The 18,974-nt window shown below is 42.6% G+C and overlaps 1 protein-coding gene across 3 annotated transcripts in view; it reads right to left on the bottom strand.

Annotated features, from left to right (window-relative positions):
* KCNQ5 (potassium voltage-gated channel subfamily Q member 5) overlaps nt 1-18,974 on the bottom strand; it is a 260,135-nt gene that overhangs the window by 80,962 nt on the left and 160,199 nt on the right. For 2 of the 3 annotated variants that reach the window (XM_053381258.1, XM_053381259.1), the window contains exon 2: nt 1,220-1,310. In XM_053381258.1, coding sequence (XP_053237233.1) covers nt 1,220-1,310 — 91 coding nt within the window. Of the gene's footprint in view, nt 1-1,219; nt 1,311-17,615; nt 17,672-18,974 lie in introns of all 3 variants that reach the window. The other variant, XM_053381260.1, reaches the window with a different exon arrangement.

Genomic DNA, 18,974 nt, shown 5'->3' with positions numbered 1-18,974 from the left:
TAGATATACCTGATGCTAACTTTTTATTAGCAGGATGATATCAGAGGCTTATAATCTGTCATTAATATATCTTCTGGGTGCTATGGAGAAGAGGACTATGGTGACCATGTTTCAATAGGATTAAAGCTTCTATCTACAACAGTTTCTACAGATTTACTTTTCCCCAGCAGTTTGTTGTAGTTATGGGAAAGTCTACAGTTGGGGAATGCTGCCCTTCTTCGTAACTTCTAAACGGGCAGAATCCTAATCTTGGAACATGGTCACCTCCAAAGAGACCCCAATAATAATGTGTCTGTTTCTGGAGGGTAGGAGCAGAGAGGGCCTCATAGACAAGTTCCTCTCCTAGCACAAAGACTTCAGAGTTTCAAAAACCATATACAGTGGTACCTCGGGTTACAGACGCTTCAGGTTACAGACTCCGCTAACCCAGAAACAGTGCTTCAAGTTAAGAACTTTGCTTCAGGATGAGAACAGAAATTGTGCTCCGGTGGCGCGGCAGCAGCAGGAGGCCCCATTAGCTAAAGTGGTGCTTCAAGTTAAGAACAGTTTCAGGTTGAGAACGGACCTCCGGAACGAATTAAGTACTTAACCCAAGGTACCACGTTATATCTTACATCAGGGTTGGGTATCCTTTTTTTTGCGCAAGGACCACGCTCACCCTTGGTCAACCTTCCAGGGCCCACATACCAGAGATGGGTTTGACCACTTCATGTACAAGTAGCCACACAGACACATAGCCTTCTCCCACTGATCTGTCATTTGGAAGGGGTGATGTGCATCCTTATCAGGGCTGAATAGAGAAGTTTAAACCTCTCTGTCCACCAGAACACTATGACTATTATTTTATTTTATTTTTTCCTGCCACCAAAATTGGTAGTCTTTGGGGGGACAAGGTAAATTTGCTTGTGGGGAGGCACACCAGCCAACCAGGTTGTAGGTTTGCCACCTCTGAATAAATCTCAAATGAAATATGACTTACCAAACACCCTCCTAGGAAGTAAGAGTTCCACTTAACAGGATGGGCCTTACTTCAGAGAAAACTTGCATAATAGTGTGCTGCTATCATTTTTTAATTTCTTTTCCTGCTGCTATCATTTTTTTATTTCCTAACATACTGATAAAATGCATCCTAATTTACTATGGATATGTATAAAAGATATATAATGCATTTTCCAATCTCTGAATTATTATTATTATTTGCTTCATAAAGTTCACTTACCAGAATGAAGAGGCAACTAGTGGCAAGCCAGGTATGTTCAGGGATAGTAGAAAACACTGATAAAATCAAGCAACCGAAGACAAGGAGAAAACTGAAAAACAAAAGAATGTAAAAATTAGCAATGACCATTGGAGTGAAAATAAACTATAAAAATATTTTTTCCTAAATTTTTGAAGTTTAAAATAAGGGGTTGTCTTATACACGGATAGTGCATAGTACATTTTCTTAATTTTGAGGCCCCAAAAATAGTGGGTGTCTTATACACGGAAAAATACAGTAATTACGTCTCCATTAGAGCAGGGTGCTGGTGCCAGCATGGGCAGCTTTAAATCCCCCAGGAGCAGACCTGTTCCCAGCCCTTCACGCCAGACTGTCATTGCAGGCTGGGGCAGAGGTGAATTCCAAGCTGGAAAAGTGAGCAGAAGCTCGCACTCTGGCCGGGGATAGCCCCAGCACCCAGCTCTCGAGAGTCAGCAAGGACCATTTGCCAGACCTGTTCTCTCTGCTGTCCCCTGAGTCCAAGAAAGGAAAAACAGACACTTGGAAAACTGACAATACAAAAAGGGGCAAAAAGACACAGATACAATGCCCCTTTTCAACCTGACGGCCCATTTCCTCTATCTATGCAGGCATAGTTGCCACAAAATACCCAGATAGGGGCCGGTACCTTTTCAATTATTTGAGGGTCATTCTGAGAATACAAACCATGGCTGCAGATACAGCTGCCATGGAATAAGGTGTTAGGTTCTCTAATAACCCTCACACTAGGTAGGATCCAAAGAACAAGGGTATGTGGCTGGAATTGGTGGGGCCCAACATCAGAAACAGGCCTGAGCCAGCAAAACCAGGAAAACCCATCCCTGGAAGTAATTATTTCTATAGGGTGCGCTGGGAATTCAGTCAGGGTGCATGCCACAGGTGAGTTCTCGTTTGAGTGTAAGTGGTGCCTAGGGTTCTACGCCTACACATCGTGCAACAGGAGCCACACACCCTTTCATGGCTTCAGGGACTTTGGCCCCGGAGCCCCACAAAAAGATGCTTGTTCCTACAGCCCCAATGCTAGTCATTTCTATGAATATAACAACATGACCTTAGGAGCTGAGATCTCATGAAAGCAAGGAGCATTCACGTAAATAAGGGTCAGTAAGATGGGTGTGTCTAAACATCTTAAGAACAGATTAAATGTATTTTTTTATAATAACACACACAACAACAACACAATTGTGGCAACTGTGTCTTTTCCCTTTAACTGAGCTTTACAGGAAGGGCTGAACTCCCGAGAACATTAAACTGTTTGAAAATCAGGTACTTTGCTACTGCTACAATTCAACATTTATGAGTATTTTGCTTTCACTTTGTTAGCCTTTATTGTATGATTTAATGTGCTTTGCATTTTCCAGCTCATTAATATTGTCCTTGATCCAAAAAACTGTACTACTTGTTAGGTATACCCAAGGGAGCTTTCGATTTATATTTTCAAACAGCAGAGGCAACTCCCAGACATATTTCTATGTGGCAACTGCAGTTTTGAACAGCGGGGTCTGCTGTTAAAGGGGGGAAGTATAAAACCCTACTTTGTATGTCTAAATCCTCTTTGGCTCTCAGCCATGAAGGGTGAGTATCAGAATTGAAATGGGAAATAGCATAAACAGCTACCAACAGAGATATAGGCACAAGGACCCAAACTGTACAACAAACATCTGCCTTTATTATCTACTCAGGTAACAATATTACAGGGCCAACTAACATGAATAAAAACATCAAGGGGTCATTCACCAGCTTATCTTCTGCTGTGAAGCATGCCACCATCTTCCAGCAATGGCACACTGCATTTTACATAGGGCAAATAGAGGAATAAATGGGGTTTGCAGTTCCTAGGATGCCATTGCAGAACACTGTTTAACCTCCAAGGAAGCCATTTCTCAAGGTTTGTGGATCCTCAAGGAGATGAAAGGCCCTCATAGTCAGGATGGGGGTGAGGCAAGCATTATGATGGGAGGGGCAGAACTGAGTTAGCTGTGATGCAAATGGTCAGTTAGTTAAGTATTTCTATTTATTTACTTGATTTAGTAAATAAATCAAACCCCTGCACCCCCTGGCTATGCCCATGAACGCCCTCAGAAGAGTTTCAACAGAATCTGAGACTTAACACCACTGTCCAGTCTAAAGATGTTTGGATTATCATCCATGCTCTTATTTTAGGCATCTACTTTCTGGACAGCGTGCTAAAGTTATGACATACTTTGAACCAATGAAGGCCTTGATTGGATTTAAAACTGGAGTTAAAATATTTCTTTGAATAACTAGATACTTTCACTAAAGGGTAAAAAGGAAAAAGTGAAAGAACAAACAAAAGATTGGAGGACAATAGCCTATTAAGGCAACCTAAACCGTGTGTGTGCTGGTGTGTTTTAAATAGCTGACTCTAGACCCAAATCCTGGCCAAATTTCCATGATGCTAGTGACTTAACTGCCTTTGGATACATGAGCCAAGAGTCTTTGCATATCTGGATACTGAAAACAAAACCAGTTCTTTTTCATGAATTGAACACAAATCCTATGTTAACAAGATCCAGATTATTATTATTTTTTTAAAAAAGTTGACTGCTAATAAGATTGAATAAAAAGAATCAAGAACCCACACTGCACTGACCGGGCTCAAGGCTTTCATTTGCTGACCTGGGGCTCATGTGAGAGGAATGGGATAAATATTTAATAAAACATTATTATTATTATTATTATTATTATTATTATTATTATTATTATTAATTTACTATTTGTCCCCCACCCATGTTAATTTGCAGACATGTCCAGCACTTTCAAGCTCCTTTTCTGAAACAGTTTTATTTCACTAGTAGAGCCAGCAGCCACCAAACCTTCTTAATTTTGGTATTTCCTTTTGGTAGACAGTTTAAAGCAGTAATTTGTAATAATGTCACATTTTATCATGCCAGGTATAATTTTGGACTGGAACCATAAAAAACAAAAACAAACCTCTCAGTAATCCATTACAGCCAAATGCAATCACAATAACAGTTGGTTGGAAAAGCTAGTGTAATTTTAAAATAAATGACTGGATATGAAGAAAAAGGGATGAACATCCGTAAATCATGAAAGCTCTTGTCATATTACTGAAAGGAGCATGGTGACATCTCATGTGCTGCTAACAATAATATGAATTTTTTTTATTTCACTAAAATCGCTGTTTGACGTTAGCTTTGGCTGCTGTTTCCTGTTCAGCAGAACCTTGTTGAGAGCATGCACTGTGAAAGAGAAAATCTGAAAAGGACACAGGAAACAGGGTGGAAAAAAAACACTTTCCACTGTTAATAAAATGGTGTTCTCAGAAGTTACAAATTATTGCTGCCCATAGTTAAAGCTATTTTCCAGTCAATCATATTTAAGTCTTGTGCAGAACAAAAGGGGATGTGTTTCTTCTAATATCCCAGGGATGGATTCTACAAGATGCTTTTATTGGACATGAAGAAAGTTGGAGAGTCCTTCCTAACCCAAACTCTTCTCTAGGGCCCAATGATCCTGCAACATTCCTTTATAAACAGATTCTGAACTATGGCCTCATTTTATGAACTTTCATTTCTGAAATATAATGTAATGTATTACATTATTGCATTGTAGGGACTGGTTTAGCTGTGATCTCTGCACGCCAGGGGAAAGCCTAGATTACTCTTCCAACTCTTTATGAGGATATGGTTTGGGTCAAACCATACTTTCCTGCATTTCAGTTAATTCATCATAATATGGAATTGAATATTGATGCTGTAAGTGCTTTGTCCAGACCCTGGACATACAGTGATACCTCGGGTTAAGAACTTAATTCATTCTGGAGGTCCGTTCTTAACCTGAAACTCTTCTTAACCTTAGCTAATGGGGCTTCCCGCTGCTGCTGAGCGGTTTCTGTTCTCATCCTGAAGCAAAGTTCTTAACCCGAGGTACCATTTCTGGGTTAGCGGAGTCTGTAACCTGAAGCATCTGTAACCTGAAGCGTCTGTAACCTGAGGTACCACTGCAATGGGCTTTTTTGACCCCTCCTTTAGATAGCCATGTGTCAAGCGCACCACATTTCCCCTGCCATTGAGGGGACTGGAGCTGTGCAACGTCAGCACACCCACACACCCACACCCTGCAGTGTGTGCACAGTCCCCCATTCACTCCCAAAATCTGCTTCAGAAGGGTCCCTCCAGATCAGATTTGGTGAGCACATGGAAGGCTGCAGGAGGGAGAAAAAGTAAGGCACCATTGGATATCACCCATCATACTGTTACATTACGTCCCAAACAAAACACCAAAAATATGTTTTGTTACCTATTATGTATTCCAGTGATTTATGTTGAGATATAATAAATACTGGATTAACATATTAAATAATATTAGTATATTTTTAAAAATAGATATTGCAATTATCCCTGCCAAATGCATTTCTTTTATAATGCAGTATGCTTATGAAGAGAAGCAGTATCAGTGTTTTCTTTTTTAATGATAAAGATTCTAAACAAAAAGCGAATTACAATATGAAAGTAGAGTTACAGGGTCTATTAAAAGTATGTACAATAGTACAGCACAGAGCAGGTCAACACAGACAACTGTTTTGAAAGTATCCGGCATGTAAGCCAGTGTTTTGTAAGTATAGCTTTTTAGGAATGAATACTGGAAAAATAAGTATATTACAAGCTGAAGCATTAATATTCATGTTTTGACACTGTGTTTGACAATTATAGTGGAGATTAATGTTTGGATTTAGAAACAGGGTGGAGATGTTTGCCCTTGTCCTATTCTTCCTCATTTTAAAGTTCTAGGAAAACAATAGATAAGCAGGTTTAAACTCTATAAAAGGAAAGAAATGCAACTACCAAAGCAAGCTGCCCAGACAAGGAAGGGTTTTTGAAGACCATTCAGAACATCAAAAACCCAAGACATAAAGCATTGGGTGAATTAATGGCGTCTGCAGTACTGAACCTTAGCTATACACAAGGCTGTCCATGTTTGGGGTCCCTTGTGGTAGAAACTTGAACTTACTCTTTTATTTATTTAGTTTAGTGAGCCACCCAGCCCACAAATTCACTTTTTGTTTTTAAATGTTTTGCTGATTTTACCTTATGTATACTTGTTTTTTTAAAAAGTCTGGTGGATTTTAGCAGTGTTTTATTATGCATACGAAAGTCTTCTGATTAAGTAGTCCGTAAATCTTTCTAAACAATAAACAAACAACACCCGTCTCAATAGGAGGATTAAAATATACTTAATTTTCTCTGGAATGTGTCCATTATGGAAAAATGGGTGGAATCCAGACTGAATGTGAAGCATTGTGGTTCTGCTTATTTTACAAAAATGTACCTGCTGCCTATGAGGCATGCTGTATGGAATACAATACTGTATCTCTTCATTTATAATGCTATTCCATGTTAAATGTCGCTGAGAGGCAAAGTAAAAAGCGGTAGGATCTTAAGTCACACTGGAAGTGGCTGTTGACTGCAAGATAATGCTAAGCAGGATGTGGGGCTCCTCTGAGGTGAAGCAAGGTCTCTTCTAAGTGTCCTGAAGTGGGGACATCTAATTCTCTTCTCTTTAAAAAATGCTGGAAGCAGAATGTCTGCAAAACTTAAAACACTTCTTCCCAAGCTTGCCACATAAAGGAAATACAGTGGTACCTCGGGTTACATACGCTTCAGGTTACAGACTCCGCTAACCCAGAAATAGTACCTCGGGTTAAGAACTTTGCTTCAGGATGAGAACAGAAATCATGCTCCGGTGGAATGGCAGCAGCAGGAGGCCCCATTAGCTAAAGTGGTGCTTCAGGTTAAGAACAGTTTCAGGTTAAGAACGGACCTCTGGAACGAATTAAGCACGTAACCAGAGGTACCACTGTATCGTATAGGGTGGGAGAGAGAGACCGATTTTTTGATAGATCCTCCTTCTAACCATAGGCAAACATTTTACCAGGGCTTTCCAATCCCAGTGCTTTGAGGAAAGAATACTGTAGTTATGTAAAGTGGTACCTCGGGTTAAGTACTTAATTCGTTCTGGAGGTCTGTTCTTAACCTGAAACTGTTCTTAACCTGAAGCACCACTTTAGCTAATGGGGCCTCCCGCTGCTGCCACACCACCAGAGCACGATTTCTGTTCTCATCCTGAAGCACTATTTGTGGGTTAGCGGAGTCTGTAACCTGAAGCGTATGTAACCTGAAACGTATGTAACCTGAGGTACCACTGTATTGCTTTGTTGCTAGTTCTGCTAGTGATGGTTGCTTGGGAAATGCTTGACATTCATATCCCTTTAACCTTTCTGCCACATGCCCACACATACACTCCTGTCAAATTAGCTTTGCAATTTGTTTCACAAGACTGAATCTGTTTTTTCATTCATCATATCTCCTTGGTACTTTCTGAAATTTTACAGGCTACTTTCCTAGGAGCACCACAGGGGGGGGGGGGAATCCACATCAGGATCTTTAGCCATAAACACACAGTTATCAAGTGGCTTAATTGTTATGGATTGCTTTTGCTTTAACCAACCCAGATTAAATTTGATTAAATTTGGCAGGTTTTCTCCACTCAGGAGGGGCAAATATGCCTGAAAATCTCATCCAATTCTGCTGAATTGGGGGGGGGGGTATAAACATGTTTTGATTTTCCATAGTAGTGAATGAGTGAAGTATGAAGATTTGTTTTTCCTAATCAGGATTCCTATTCAGTTCCCAAACGGAAACAGACAGCCTCTGAAGCAATTTGGACTAAATTTTGCTCTTATCCAAAGCAAGACCTGAAGGAAATCTTGGAGTTGGTGGCTCTCATAACTGCTGCACATGCAATAAAACTGCAGCATTATCAATTTTATTTACAGCATTCATATAATATACATAATAATAAATATATTCTTCCTTTGTCACTTCCTTACAAAGTAATGTTTACAAGCTTGACACAAAGCTTACTTTACAGCCCCCCAAAGCTATTATTTATTACAACTTCACTCATTACTTTTTGTACTTGGTCTCCAGCCTTTCTCTAGAAAAATAAGAAAACTTAGAATAGCCTTCTTTGTACCTTCTGTATTAATCACTCTACAGTACAGTGGTACCTCGGGTTACATACGCTTCAGCTTACATACGCTTCAGGTTACAGACTCCGCTAACCCAGAAACAGTACCTCGGGTTAAGAACTTTGTTTCAGGATGAGAACAGAAATTGTGCTCCGGCGGCATGCTTACAAGATTCTGCCCACTGCTTTTTTTGGTCAGGGTGGTGACTTAGCCATTTTCATCTAAAAAAACCCCCCCAACAACTACTACTGCAATTTGCCATATAAACAACAGATTTAGGGGAAGCAAGCAAGAAATGTAATAAGCATATATCTCTGTCGAGAAAATATATCACAAAGGAGACATGAAATGACTGCTGTCTTTGATGAAGAATTGCAGCATTTTTTCATTTAAAATATTTATACCCCATCTTCCCTTATAAAATTCAAGGTGGCTCACATGAAGAATAAAATAAAATGCAGCAAACTCATATCATTATCTAAGACTGCAACCAAGACTTGGTTGCAAGCTCCGTTCAATGCTGTGGGACACAGGAAGCTGCCTTATACTGAACTGATCCATCTAACACAATATTGTTTATACCAGGCATGGGATACCTTTGGCCTGCAGGTCAAATTAGGCCCAACAGGGACAGTGTTAAGTTGTGGGTGAACATATCAGACGACACAGCGATTCTTCAAACAGCTCTTGTTTATTTACAGGCCAGGACAGAACTGAACTGAAGGGTTCAGTCAGCCTGCTTATATAGAGCTCCAGTACAATGTAACTGTAACAATTTTCTAAAACTATCCAATCACTGAACGTCACTTTAGATCCCTTATTTGCATAGCTATCTACAGTATCCCCCTGCTGGCCCAGGGTGAGAACTTCAGTACATAACAGACAGTGCTTTCCTATACCAACATTGCGGAATCCAATGTACCCAAGGATATCCCATGCCCTTTTAAAATATGGGGTGGTGTTTTTTTTTGGGGGGGGGGGAGGTTCTTGGGTTGTTGTTTTTGTGGTTTTATATTTTGATTTTATTCTGTGAAAAATCCTGAGGTCTCCGGGTATAAGATGGTATATAAATTCAACAAACAAACAAACACAATTTTAAGGCAATTTTCCATTGTTTAGGCCAGTGGTTGCCAAACTACCCCCCGCAATGAACTGCTTGAAAATTGCTGAGGGTCTGTTGGGAATTATGCATAATAGCTGGGAAATGTGTACAAGTCACTGTTCGTGGAAGGAAAATGTGCACATTCACATCCTAGTGAATGCAAACAATGGCTGGTTATTATGCGCATTAACTGCTCCACTTACCCCATCTTCCCTTCGTTCCCATTGAACGGAGCTTGCAACCAAGCCTTTAACATACATACTGTGTTCTGTTCTCCTTTAAACAGTGGAATGGAATTCTTTTTTTTTTTTAAAGCCAAAATCTTACTCAGTCTCTTACCACTTTCCCAATACCTCTGGTACACACACGCCAATGAAAATTCAGCTCTAGCAGAAAATACATTATTCAATTCATACTTAGCATGCTGACAAGCTTTGATGCAGATCTTGAGAAGGGGATCCTGCAATCTGACTTAAAAGAGGCTTCACTGTTTTCTCTAAATTGTCTTCTTGCAAAATTCTAGTTAATTTCTTAGGGGAAGCATATACTACAATCCTACCTTGAATATGGGCTTCTCGTGCTTCCTATTCAATAGCGTATGGAGAAGTTGTACCCTATTTTCAAAATATTCCTGAATTTCAGGCCCCTTTGTCTCTAAAGACTTCAACATTAAAAATTTAAACATTTTAACGCCAAAATCCAGACTTTTTGTCACATCAATTAGCTGGAGCATAATCTCAAATAGAAATTGTATTGAAATAGCATACCACATAGTGAAGTAGGAGAGGAAAGACCAAAAAAATTGTGTTAAATTTGATCACCAACCGTTTTAGAATGTGATGTCAAGAAGTAAGATCCACTAGCGTATGAAATTGCTTAAGCTAGTGGCCTCTGTCATGTTCACTGCATTGAATACACAGAGGCAGTTCTGTTTGTTTATTGAATCCTGCATGTAATTAATCCTCCTATAAATTTTTAAACGGAAAAGGAAATATTTATGTCAAGGTTATCTTGGCTAATTTATCTCTAGAGATAAGCTGTTCTTGTTTCAATGCCCCTTGAATGTACTCTGGCTATCTTTAATGCAAAGATATGGACTTTTAGATAAATGGACAACTGTAAATGTGTATGATAAGCCAAGATAAATGCTCTCATCGGTGGTTTAAAAGCATTTATCAAGAGCAAAACTGTTGGGATACTGCCAGGGAGATAAAGTCCATCTGAGCCCCCAAGCCGGCTGCCGGATGATCCATCGATCTCCCGTAGACACGCAGTATCAGCAATTAGCGACACGAAGCCTCAGAAATAGATTGCCACATTCTTAGGCTGGTGCACACTCTATCCGCAGAATTACACAGCGAGAGATGCACAGCAGGAGAGCATATTTACAGTTTATTCAGCGTTGGTCAGAACAAAGAAAAACATGACCGCCTGCTTCAGCGTTCGGGCACGAAGAGCGAAACGAAAGCAACTAAAAACATAAACATCCTGTGAACAGGAAATACGCAGACTCTGTGACTCACAAAGCCTGCTCCCTTTTAAGGTGGAACGGAAATATCCTAACAAAAACTACTGTGTCACTTTGAATGTGATTATATAGCTGTGCAGTGTTAATTTTAGCTGCTTTTAAAGGAACAGAAACAACAACTTCTGTATTTTAAAATTAAAACTGCTGAAGACTGTAGAAGAAAGCAGCCAAGTAAACACTTTTATTTGAAAAATATATTTATGGGTATGTGACTGCTTCACATACCCTAGATTATCCCCAGGAACATCTTTGAGGTTCTGATTTCAATAAGAATATAATGCACAGTGGGAATACCTGTGTTACATTGATGTTTAATACCCACAGGGGTCACATGATGTGCAAGGATCACACACGAGTGCTACATACAACTTTAATGCCAGTGCAGATGTCTGGGAAAACAGATTCTGATACATCCATGCATCATGTATTTTACCTATTTTACCAATGTTTTTAATAGGAACTACCCTGGGGGATGCGGGTGGCACTGTGGGTTAAACCACAGAGCCTAGGACTTGCCGATCAGAAGGTCAGCGGTTCGAATCCCTGCAACGGGATGAGCTCCCGTTGCTCGGTCCCTGCTCCTGCCAACCTAGCAGTTCAAAAGCATGTCAAAGTGCAACTAGATAGATACCGCTCTGGTGGGAAGGTAAACGACATTTCCGTGCGCTGCTCTGGTTTGCCAGAGTCATGCTGGCCACATGACCTGGAAGCTGTATGCCGGCTCCCTCGGCCAATAAAGTGAGATGAGTGCCGCAACCCCAGAGTCGGTCACGACTGGACCTAATGGTCAGGGGTCTCTTTACCTTTACCCTGGGTTCAACTGCCCTGAATGTCACAGTCAACTTTAATTCAATGCCGAAGAGGTAGATGCATGTCCTAAAAAACTCCATGGTACTGCCTCATCATCACAAGTCCATGGTTTTCAAACTTTCTAGCTTCTTGGAAACCATTTTCATCTCCCAAAGGCCCCCTGCATACCTGCCATCCGCAAAGCTGTAGATCAGGGGTGTCAAACTCAAATTCATCGGGGGCTGCATCAGCAGTTTGGTCACCCTCAAAGGGCCGGTTGTATCTGTAGGACTATGTGTCCACTCTTTATTATCATAAATTATTGTCACTGCATTCAATTATTACTTTTTTTGTAATAATGTAAGTAATAACTAGCTCTGAAAGCAGAAACATAGTCAGAATAATGGCAAGTAGATATTCAAATGTACAATTATTGTACAATTTATTGAAAAATGATTTTTGGTAACAGACAGTGGGCCAGCAGTCCTGAACTCTAACAAGAGACTATAAAACACATGGCAAAGTCACAAGAGATTCTTCTCCAGCCTCTTCCGAACCATGCAGATGCAGAATTTGCCCCGTTGGGTTCAGTCCTCCTGGGAATGCTCTCAGAAGTTAAGCTTGCTCGGAAATGTCTGACGGAAGGGGACTTCCAGTCTTCTTCAGCTTCCAGGCCTGAGAAATCACGCTGCTACCACCACGCCAGGCCTCTGGTCAGCAATGGTGGTGTTGCTTTGCTTCCCCATCCATAATTCTCCACCAGCAAACAAAAGACCATGAGTGTGGGGTTGTGGGTGGGAGCTTGGTCCTGGCTTCAAAGCGAAGAGGAGAAAAGCATTCAGCGAGGCATGAAGCTGGAAGCGTTTTGTCTGGGGGTGGATCTTGAGAAATGAGATCAGAAATTAAATCTTCTTCCTTGGGAGGACTGGAGTTGCTGATTGCTCCCTGATTGCTCTCCCTCTCCTTTGGCAGGCGGAGAGAAGCTCCTTCTCCACACGCACTCACCCAGAAGCTAAAAATGTCCCTTCAGATGCTGGAGAGAGAGAGAGAGAGAAATTGGCTGCAGCTCGGGGTGAACTCGGTTTCCTCCTCGCTCTTTGGGGTGCTGCTCCACTTCGAAAGTCTCTGCATGAGTGGTGGCGGCGGCAGCGAGGACGACAGGTGGTGGCGGTGGGGCTACCTACCTGCAAAGTTGGGGGCTTCTGCTGCTGCTGCTGCGGCCGCCCCTTCTCCTTGGCGTCTCCCTGCAGAGCTCGCCTCAGGCGTCGTCCACCTTCTTGTGCAGGTTGAGGACGCAGAGGAGGCAGGTGAGGAGCGCCTCGCGGGACTGCCAGGAAGTCAGGCGGGCCCCCAGGCACCAGAGCAGTGGCAGGAGGCGCTGGCGAGCCACCAGCAGCAGGCGAGTCAGCAGGGTACGCAGAAGCAGGAGGGCGAGCAGCGGGGCGGGCATGCTGCGCTCCAGGCGCTCGGCGGGGATCTGCGAGGGGAGGCACAGAGCAGCAGCGGCACGGAAAGGCGCGCATCCTGCTTGGTGGCCGAAAGCAAGAGGGGAAAGGAGGGAGGGAAGGAAGGAAGGAAAGGAAGGAGCGCGCGCCCACCACCACCCACCCACCCACCCACCCAGGGTTCAAGCGGGCCTGTTTCCTTTTCTCCCTTTCCCTCCTGGCCCCGTCTTCACTTCTCTCCCACTCCCGGTCCCGGTTCCAGTCCCGATATTTAGCCCAGCCCTTCAGGCAGGGAGTTCTTTAGCATGAGGTAATGCGGCTTGGGGAAAGGGGAAAAGACGGCTTCCAAAAAAAAGCGCAGCCTTTCTCCTCCTGGGGGTGGAGGTCGGCTGCTTCCCGGAGGAGGTTCGGGGTGCAGTTGGGGGAAAGGAGCGCGGATTGAGGAGGGGAGAAGAGGGGCGCCTCCGAGACAAGGCAATGAAAGGGTGCACCCATCCCGTCGCGCGCCATGCGGGAAGGGACTCCGGCAGCAGCTGGAACGAACCGCACCTCTCCGGCGCCTTTGAACGGCCGCGCGACAGAAATCCAACAGGTGAAGCTTTTCCCACCGCGAGGCAGCCTTACTGAGGAACGTAACACTTGCTGGATTTCTGCCCGTGGGGAGGTTGTTAAAGACAACAGGAGCCGCCTCAGCGCCTCACTCAAACGCTGGCGGCCGGGGGCGACTACACGGGCCACATGATGAGGTCTGGCGGGCTGGATTCGGCCCGCGGGCCTTGTGTTTGACACCCATGCTGTAGATCATGCCAGGTCATAGTTGATACAGAAGTTCTATACTTAGATCAGCAGGGGTTCTCTGGGTATACCGTGATTGCTCCATATCAGAGTACATGACCTAGAACTCCATGTAGAAGTATATGTTTTGGTCTGTCTCTCTCACACGCCATGTAGGAGCAGATGCTTCCGGTCATGCAAGTCACTTCAGAGATCATCGGCATTCCTCATTTCCCTGTTAAATCACAAAGGCTAGCCTCCCTTACTGGACATTTGCTTAACTGCAAGAGGGCAGAGTTTCAACGAGTCTCTAACAGTTATCTGATCTGGAAAGACTGAGCATACTTGGAGTCTGGAACAGCCCCACAGGGGTAGGTTCCACACCTGATCTAGGTGAATTCATCAGAACGCCAAAAAAAATGCAAGGATGAAAGCAGTGGACGGTGGCAGAGAAGGGGAAGTTGGCCAAAAAGCTAGTGTGATGCAAATACTCCTGGTGCTCCACCTGGTTTGTTTCCACTGTGCTGTCCACTCCTTGCACCTTCTGATAAGCAACAGTGCCCCAACTGTTGGGAAGCTAGAGTGGCAACTTCGCAAAATCCGGCGAGTCACTTCTGCTCAAAATGCTGGTAAGATCATAAGGGAGGTGTTGCTTGAGCCCAGACTATTTGAGAAGGTCAAAATTGCCACCCTGGACTTCAGAATATACTGGTAACAGAATGTTTCCAGATAGCTGTCATGCATTCTGGTCCACTCACACCTGCCACTAGATGGGTGGCTGCATTCTACATGAGTTGAAGTTTCCAAGCAGTGTTCAAGGTAGCCCAAATTAAAGTGAATAACAGTTGTTTAAGCCGAGAGTCACTGGAGTGAGCATCAGTGATAGTAACTAGGTTCCTAGCTGCCGCTAATACATATTTCCTTTACAGTTTTTTTTTGCACTGAACTCCACCTTCCATCACAACTGCCATAAGCAGCAAGAATACAGATGTAGCAAAGTCCTGCAAGGGGGGGGGTAGCATTAGGGTTACACCCTTAGCATGTATGACCACTTTTTATTATGTTTATCATATGTAATAAAAAAAAACATTTTACTTCTCTGCCACCTTGAGAGCTGTGTGGTATATGGCAACTCGTAAATAAAAATATTGGCAGATTTAAAACAATTGATTCCAAATAAACAAACAACAATAGCTTACTTAAAACCAGCAGCTTAACACTGAATTCGGAAATATTTCATAGAATCGTAGAATTGTAGAGTTGGAAGGAAACCCAAGGGTCATTTACTCCAAAACAAGGGTGGACAAACAACAAGGATGCCTGTTTCAGAGTTCAGCTATAGCCAAAGTTATGTGAATGAGCCATTTGCTACAAACTTTCCCAAACTCATTTGTCAAAGAAAGAAAAAAAACCCCATGAAAATCTCAGCGGGATTCCAGCCAGATATTTCTGAAACATTACAGCAGCAAGGAACTTTTATTCTAAAGTTGTTGAGCATTTTCCCAAAGTAGAGACTAGGAGCTCTGCTGCATACTGAGGCAGCTGTAAAACTCTCTCCCACAAGGCTAGTGTCCCAGGGCACAGCAGCAGCAGCAGCTTCCAGAGTTTTCAATTTCTATGCTAGTGACTTTTTCTTTTTTTAAAAAAAACCCCATTAACTCTACATCCTTTGAAACAAAAACATTTTATCAGTGGAAAAATGTGAATAAATCTCCTCCCCGATGATAAATCAGTAAAATAGATATGGAAACTTCTAGATTGCAAAGTGCTCACATAGCTTATCTAAGTGCCAAACATTTTCTCCACAGAGCCTTTCAAAAATATTCGAACATGCGAAAGGGTTTCAACGTCATATATTTACACATTCTCTCACCATTGGAGAAAGCACTTCCCCATAGTATCTGAGGTTATCAACATTAATCAGTGACACTTGCTTGACACATGATTGACCCATTTTAATGTAATTTTAAATATGCTAGCTTTATAGTGTCACTCACATAAAAAGATTTCCCCAAGATTTGATGCAAAAAGAGAGAGCACAAGGCATTATCTTAGCATGCACACAGGGTGCGAGCAATGCTTTCTCAGAAACATTTTAAAACATACATTGCATGTCTGGTGCTGGTCAGGTTTTCATAAACTGATTTTCTCCTCTCTTGGTGTAATAAAATAAACTCTTACGCTGCAAAATAGTGGAATTATGTACCTGTAATGGTTCTAGGGGTTGCTCGTGCGTAAATCGGCGCCACACCTGGCTGGGTTACCTGGGTGAACTCTTTCTGTCCAGACAGTCACTCACCCGTGGCTGTCTCAATCGCTGGCAGAATCCGTCAGTGGGCGTTTCTTGAACTTCTTCCAGCAAAGAAGCTCTTTGACGCCTAGTCACCACCTACTCTCCCTGCGCGGAAGCCTTCTGCGCAGGGAGGGTGTGGGCAGCGGAGGACCCGTGCTCTCCCCGCTGGTCTCCGGTGAGGAGTCATGGAGCCACCTCGCCGATTCCCCCATCTGCCCCCCTTCTCCACTGGTGCTACGCTGAATTCCTTCCCCAGAAGATGGGCTGCTTCTCTCCCTCCCGGGACACTCTCCGGAATCCCTCTGGAGCCCTCCCTCTCCCTCTGGCTCCGATAGCAGTTCCCTGACAGTACCCAAAGGAAAAAAAGATCTTATCTGCTCTTACGAATAGTACAATGGAATCTGAGGGTCATAAAAACATAATTTAAATACTTTGCCTGGTGCAGTGGTTCAGCCCTACTTGTGTAACTACAGCAGCCACTACTGGGTTTGTGGGAGAGGGAACTGTAAACAGTGGTTATATAGACCTGCAACTCAGTGTAACAGTTCACAGCTACCCCACAGCCTATGACAGCTTATGCTATAATACACTTTTTCGTCTTTAAGGTGCTACATGACTCTTTGTAGTTGTTTTCCGCATCAGATTAGCAAGGCTATGGCTCTGAATCTTTTCAGAAACCCTTTGGCTCATGAGGAGAAACTCTGTTTTGCTCCTGTCCCCTGCCAAAACATTCTCCTTAACTAAGCATTTGGGAATTTTACCCTCCCACCACCTCACAGGTTCTACAGGGAATTTCTTAACGTTATGATTCTAGGGTTGCTTCCAGATGACATATTCACTGATTTGTTTGCTTGGAGGTTAGATGACGCTGGTTGTTTATTGAACATGCACTGCAATATTTCCGTGGGGAGGTTATATTAGTTTTAATTGCATAATCTGAATTTGCCATTATGTGGCTGAATCCTGCCTGAAAACAGCTACAGTCTGGAAGCACCCTAGAAGCAAAACACAAGGACACTATAAAGTTACCTTCTTAAGAAAAAGGGTCTTCCTAAACGTCTGAATTTCCATTTAAAATTACAGGAGAGTAGCTGAATATTTGAAATGTCACCATGTATAAAGAGAAGGGAAATGGACTCTAAAATGTTGGTGATATGCCTTGATTGAACTAAACCTTACCCAAGACATAGTCACTTTATTTTATAAAAAGCTATATGCAAGACTGACTTATGGTTCTGCAGCTAGTAGATTCTTCCATCTTGAGTCTACTTATTTTTGAACCAATTCAGGCAATAATATAATTAAAATGTTGGGCAATACACTCACTTTCTAATAATAAAAGCTATTGGAGATAATTTAAATGCTTCTATAAATGTCAGCCTTGTTATATCATTAATTTTATATAACTTACCATATCTTTGGGTTTCCCCCCAATTAGGTGATTAGAGTGCTTACATATTTTGTTTGCTGCAATGAAGAATAAAAGTAAAATTGACTAGGTACAGCCAAAAAAAAAAATCTGTAGGAAAAATTGCTTCAGCAATTAAAACACAGAAGCCAGCAGTAAAACTGCCAGAGAAGTAATGTAATCTTAATGCTGAAAGAGTGAAAAACCATCAAGGAAAACAAGCAGAAATTAAAAGCTGAAAGAAATTAAAATGCAACTGTTAGCTGATCTTCCTCTTCTTTTTACTTCGTTTTACTGCAGCAACCCAGTCAGATGGGCGGTGTACAAATTATTGTTGTTGTTGTTGTTGTTATTATTATCACATAGCAGGTTGTCATGTATCTAAATATCCAACCTCTGCTGAAAAACCTTCATGGAAGAAGAGCTTACTACTTCTTGTGGGAGTCTGTTCCACTGCTGAACAGCTCTTACTGTCAAAAAGTTCTTCCTGATGTTTAGTTAGAATCTCTTTTCTTGTATCTTGAATCCATTGGTTTAGGTCCTAGGTGCATCAAGTACCACCTCTAATGACCTGTGGCCCTCAGACATCTCTTCAGATCTTTGTATAATTAGTGTGAAGGTCTGAAAATAGTTTTCAAGCACATTCAACTGAAAGTTTGTAGAAACACTTCCCACGATTCAAACCCTGAGAACCCAGGGTTCCAGCTTGCAGGAAGGGTTCTAAATATGTTCAATGGAACACATTTAAAACCCTCTTTAGACCTTCACACCAATTGCATGAAGGTGTGAAGAGCAGCCTAGGGACATTGACAGCAGAGATTGTATGTGTATGAGTTCCACCCCATTTAACCTTCTGCATGTTCAGGATGTGGGTGGCGCTGTGGGTAAAACCTCAGGGCCTAGGACTTGCCGATCGCATGGTCGGCGGTTCGAATCCCCGCGGGGGTGTGTGCTCCCGTCGTTTGGTCCCAGCGCCTGCCAACCTAGCAGTTCGAAAGCACCCCCGGGTGCAAGTATATGAATAGGGACCGCTTACCAGTGGGAAGGTAAACGGCGTTCCGTGTGCTGCGCTGGCTCGCCAGATGCAGCTTGTCACGCTTGCCACATGACCCGGAAGTGTCCGCGGACAGCGCTGAATCCCGGCCTATAGAGTAAGATGAGCGCACAACCCTAGAGTCTGGCAAGACTGGCCCGTACAGGCAGGGGTACCTTTACCTTTATGTTCAGGAAACACAGTTATTATATCAACAGTAGCAGCACTGCTCTTAATTCTTTGGTGTTCACAATTCCCCAAAAGGTTGAACTGTGTCGAACAACTGACAGGGATTATTATTATTATTATTATTATTATTATTATTAGAT

Source organism: Podarcis raffonei, chromosome 3, assembly GCF_027172205.1.
Source record: "Podarcis raffonei isolate rPodRaf1 chromosome 3, rPodRaf1.pri, whole genome shotgun sequence".
Classification (NCBI taxonomy): Eukaryota; Metazoa; Chordata; class Lepidosauria; order Squamata; family Lacertidae; genus Podarcis; species Podarcis raffonei.
This window is presented reverse-complemented; position numbering and strand designations above follow the sequence as displayed.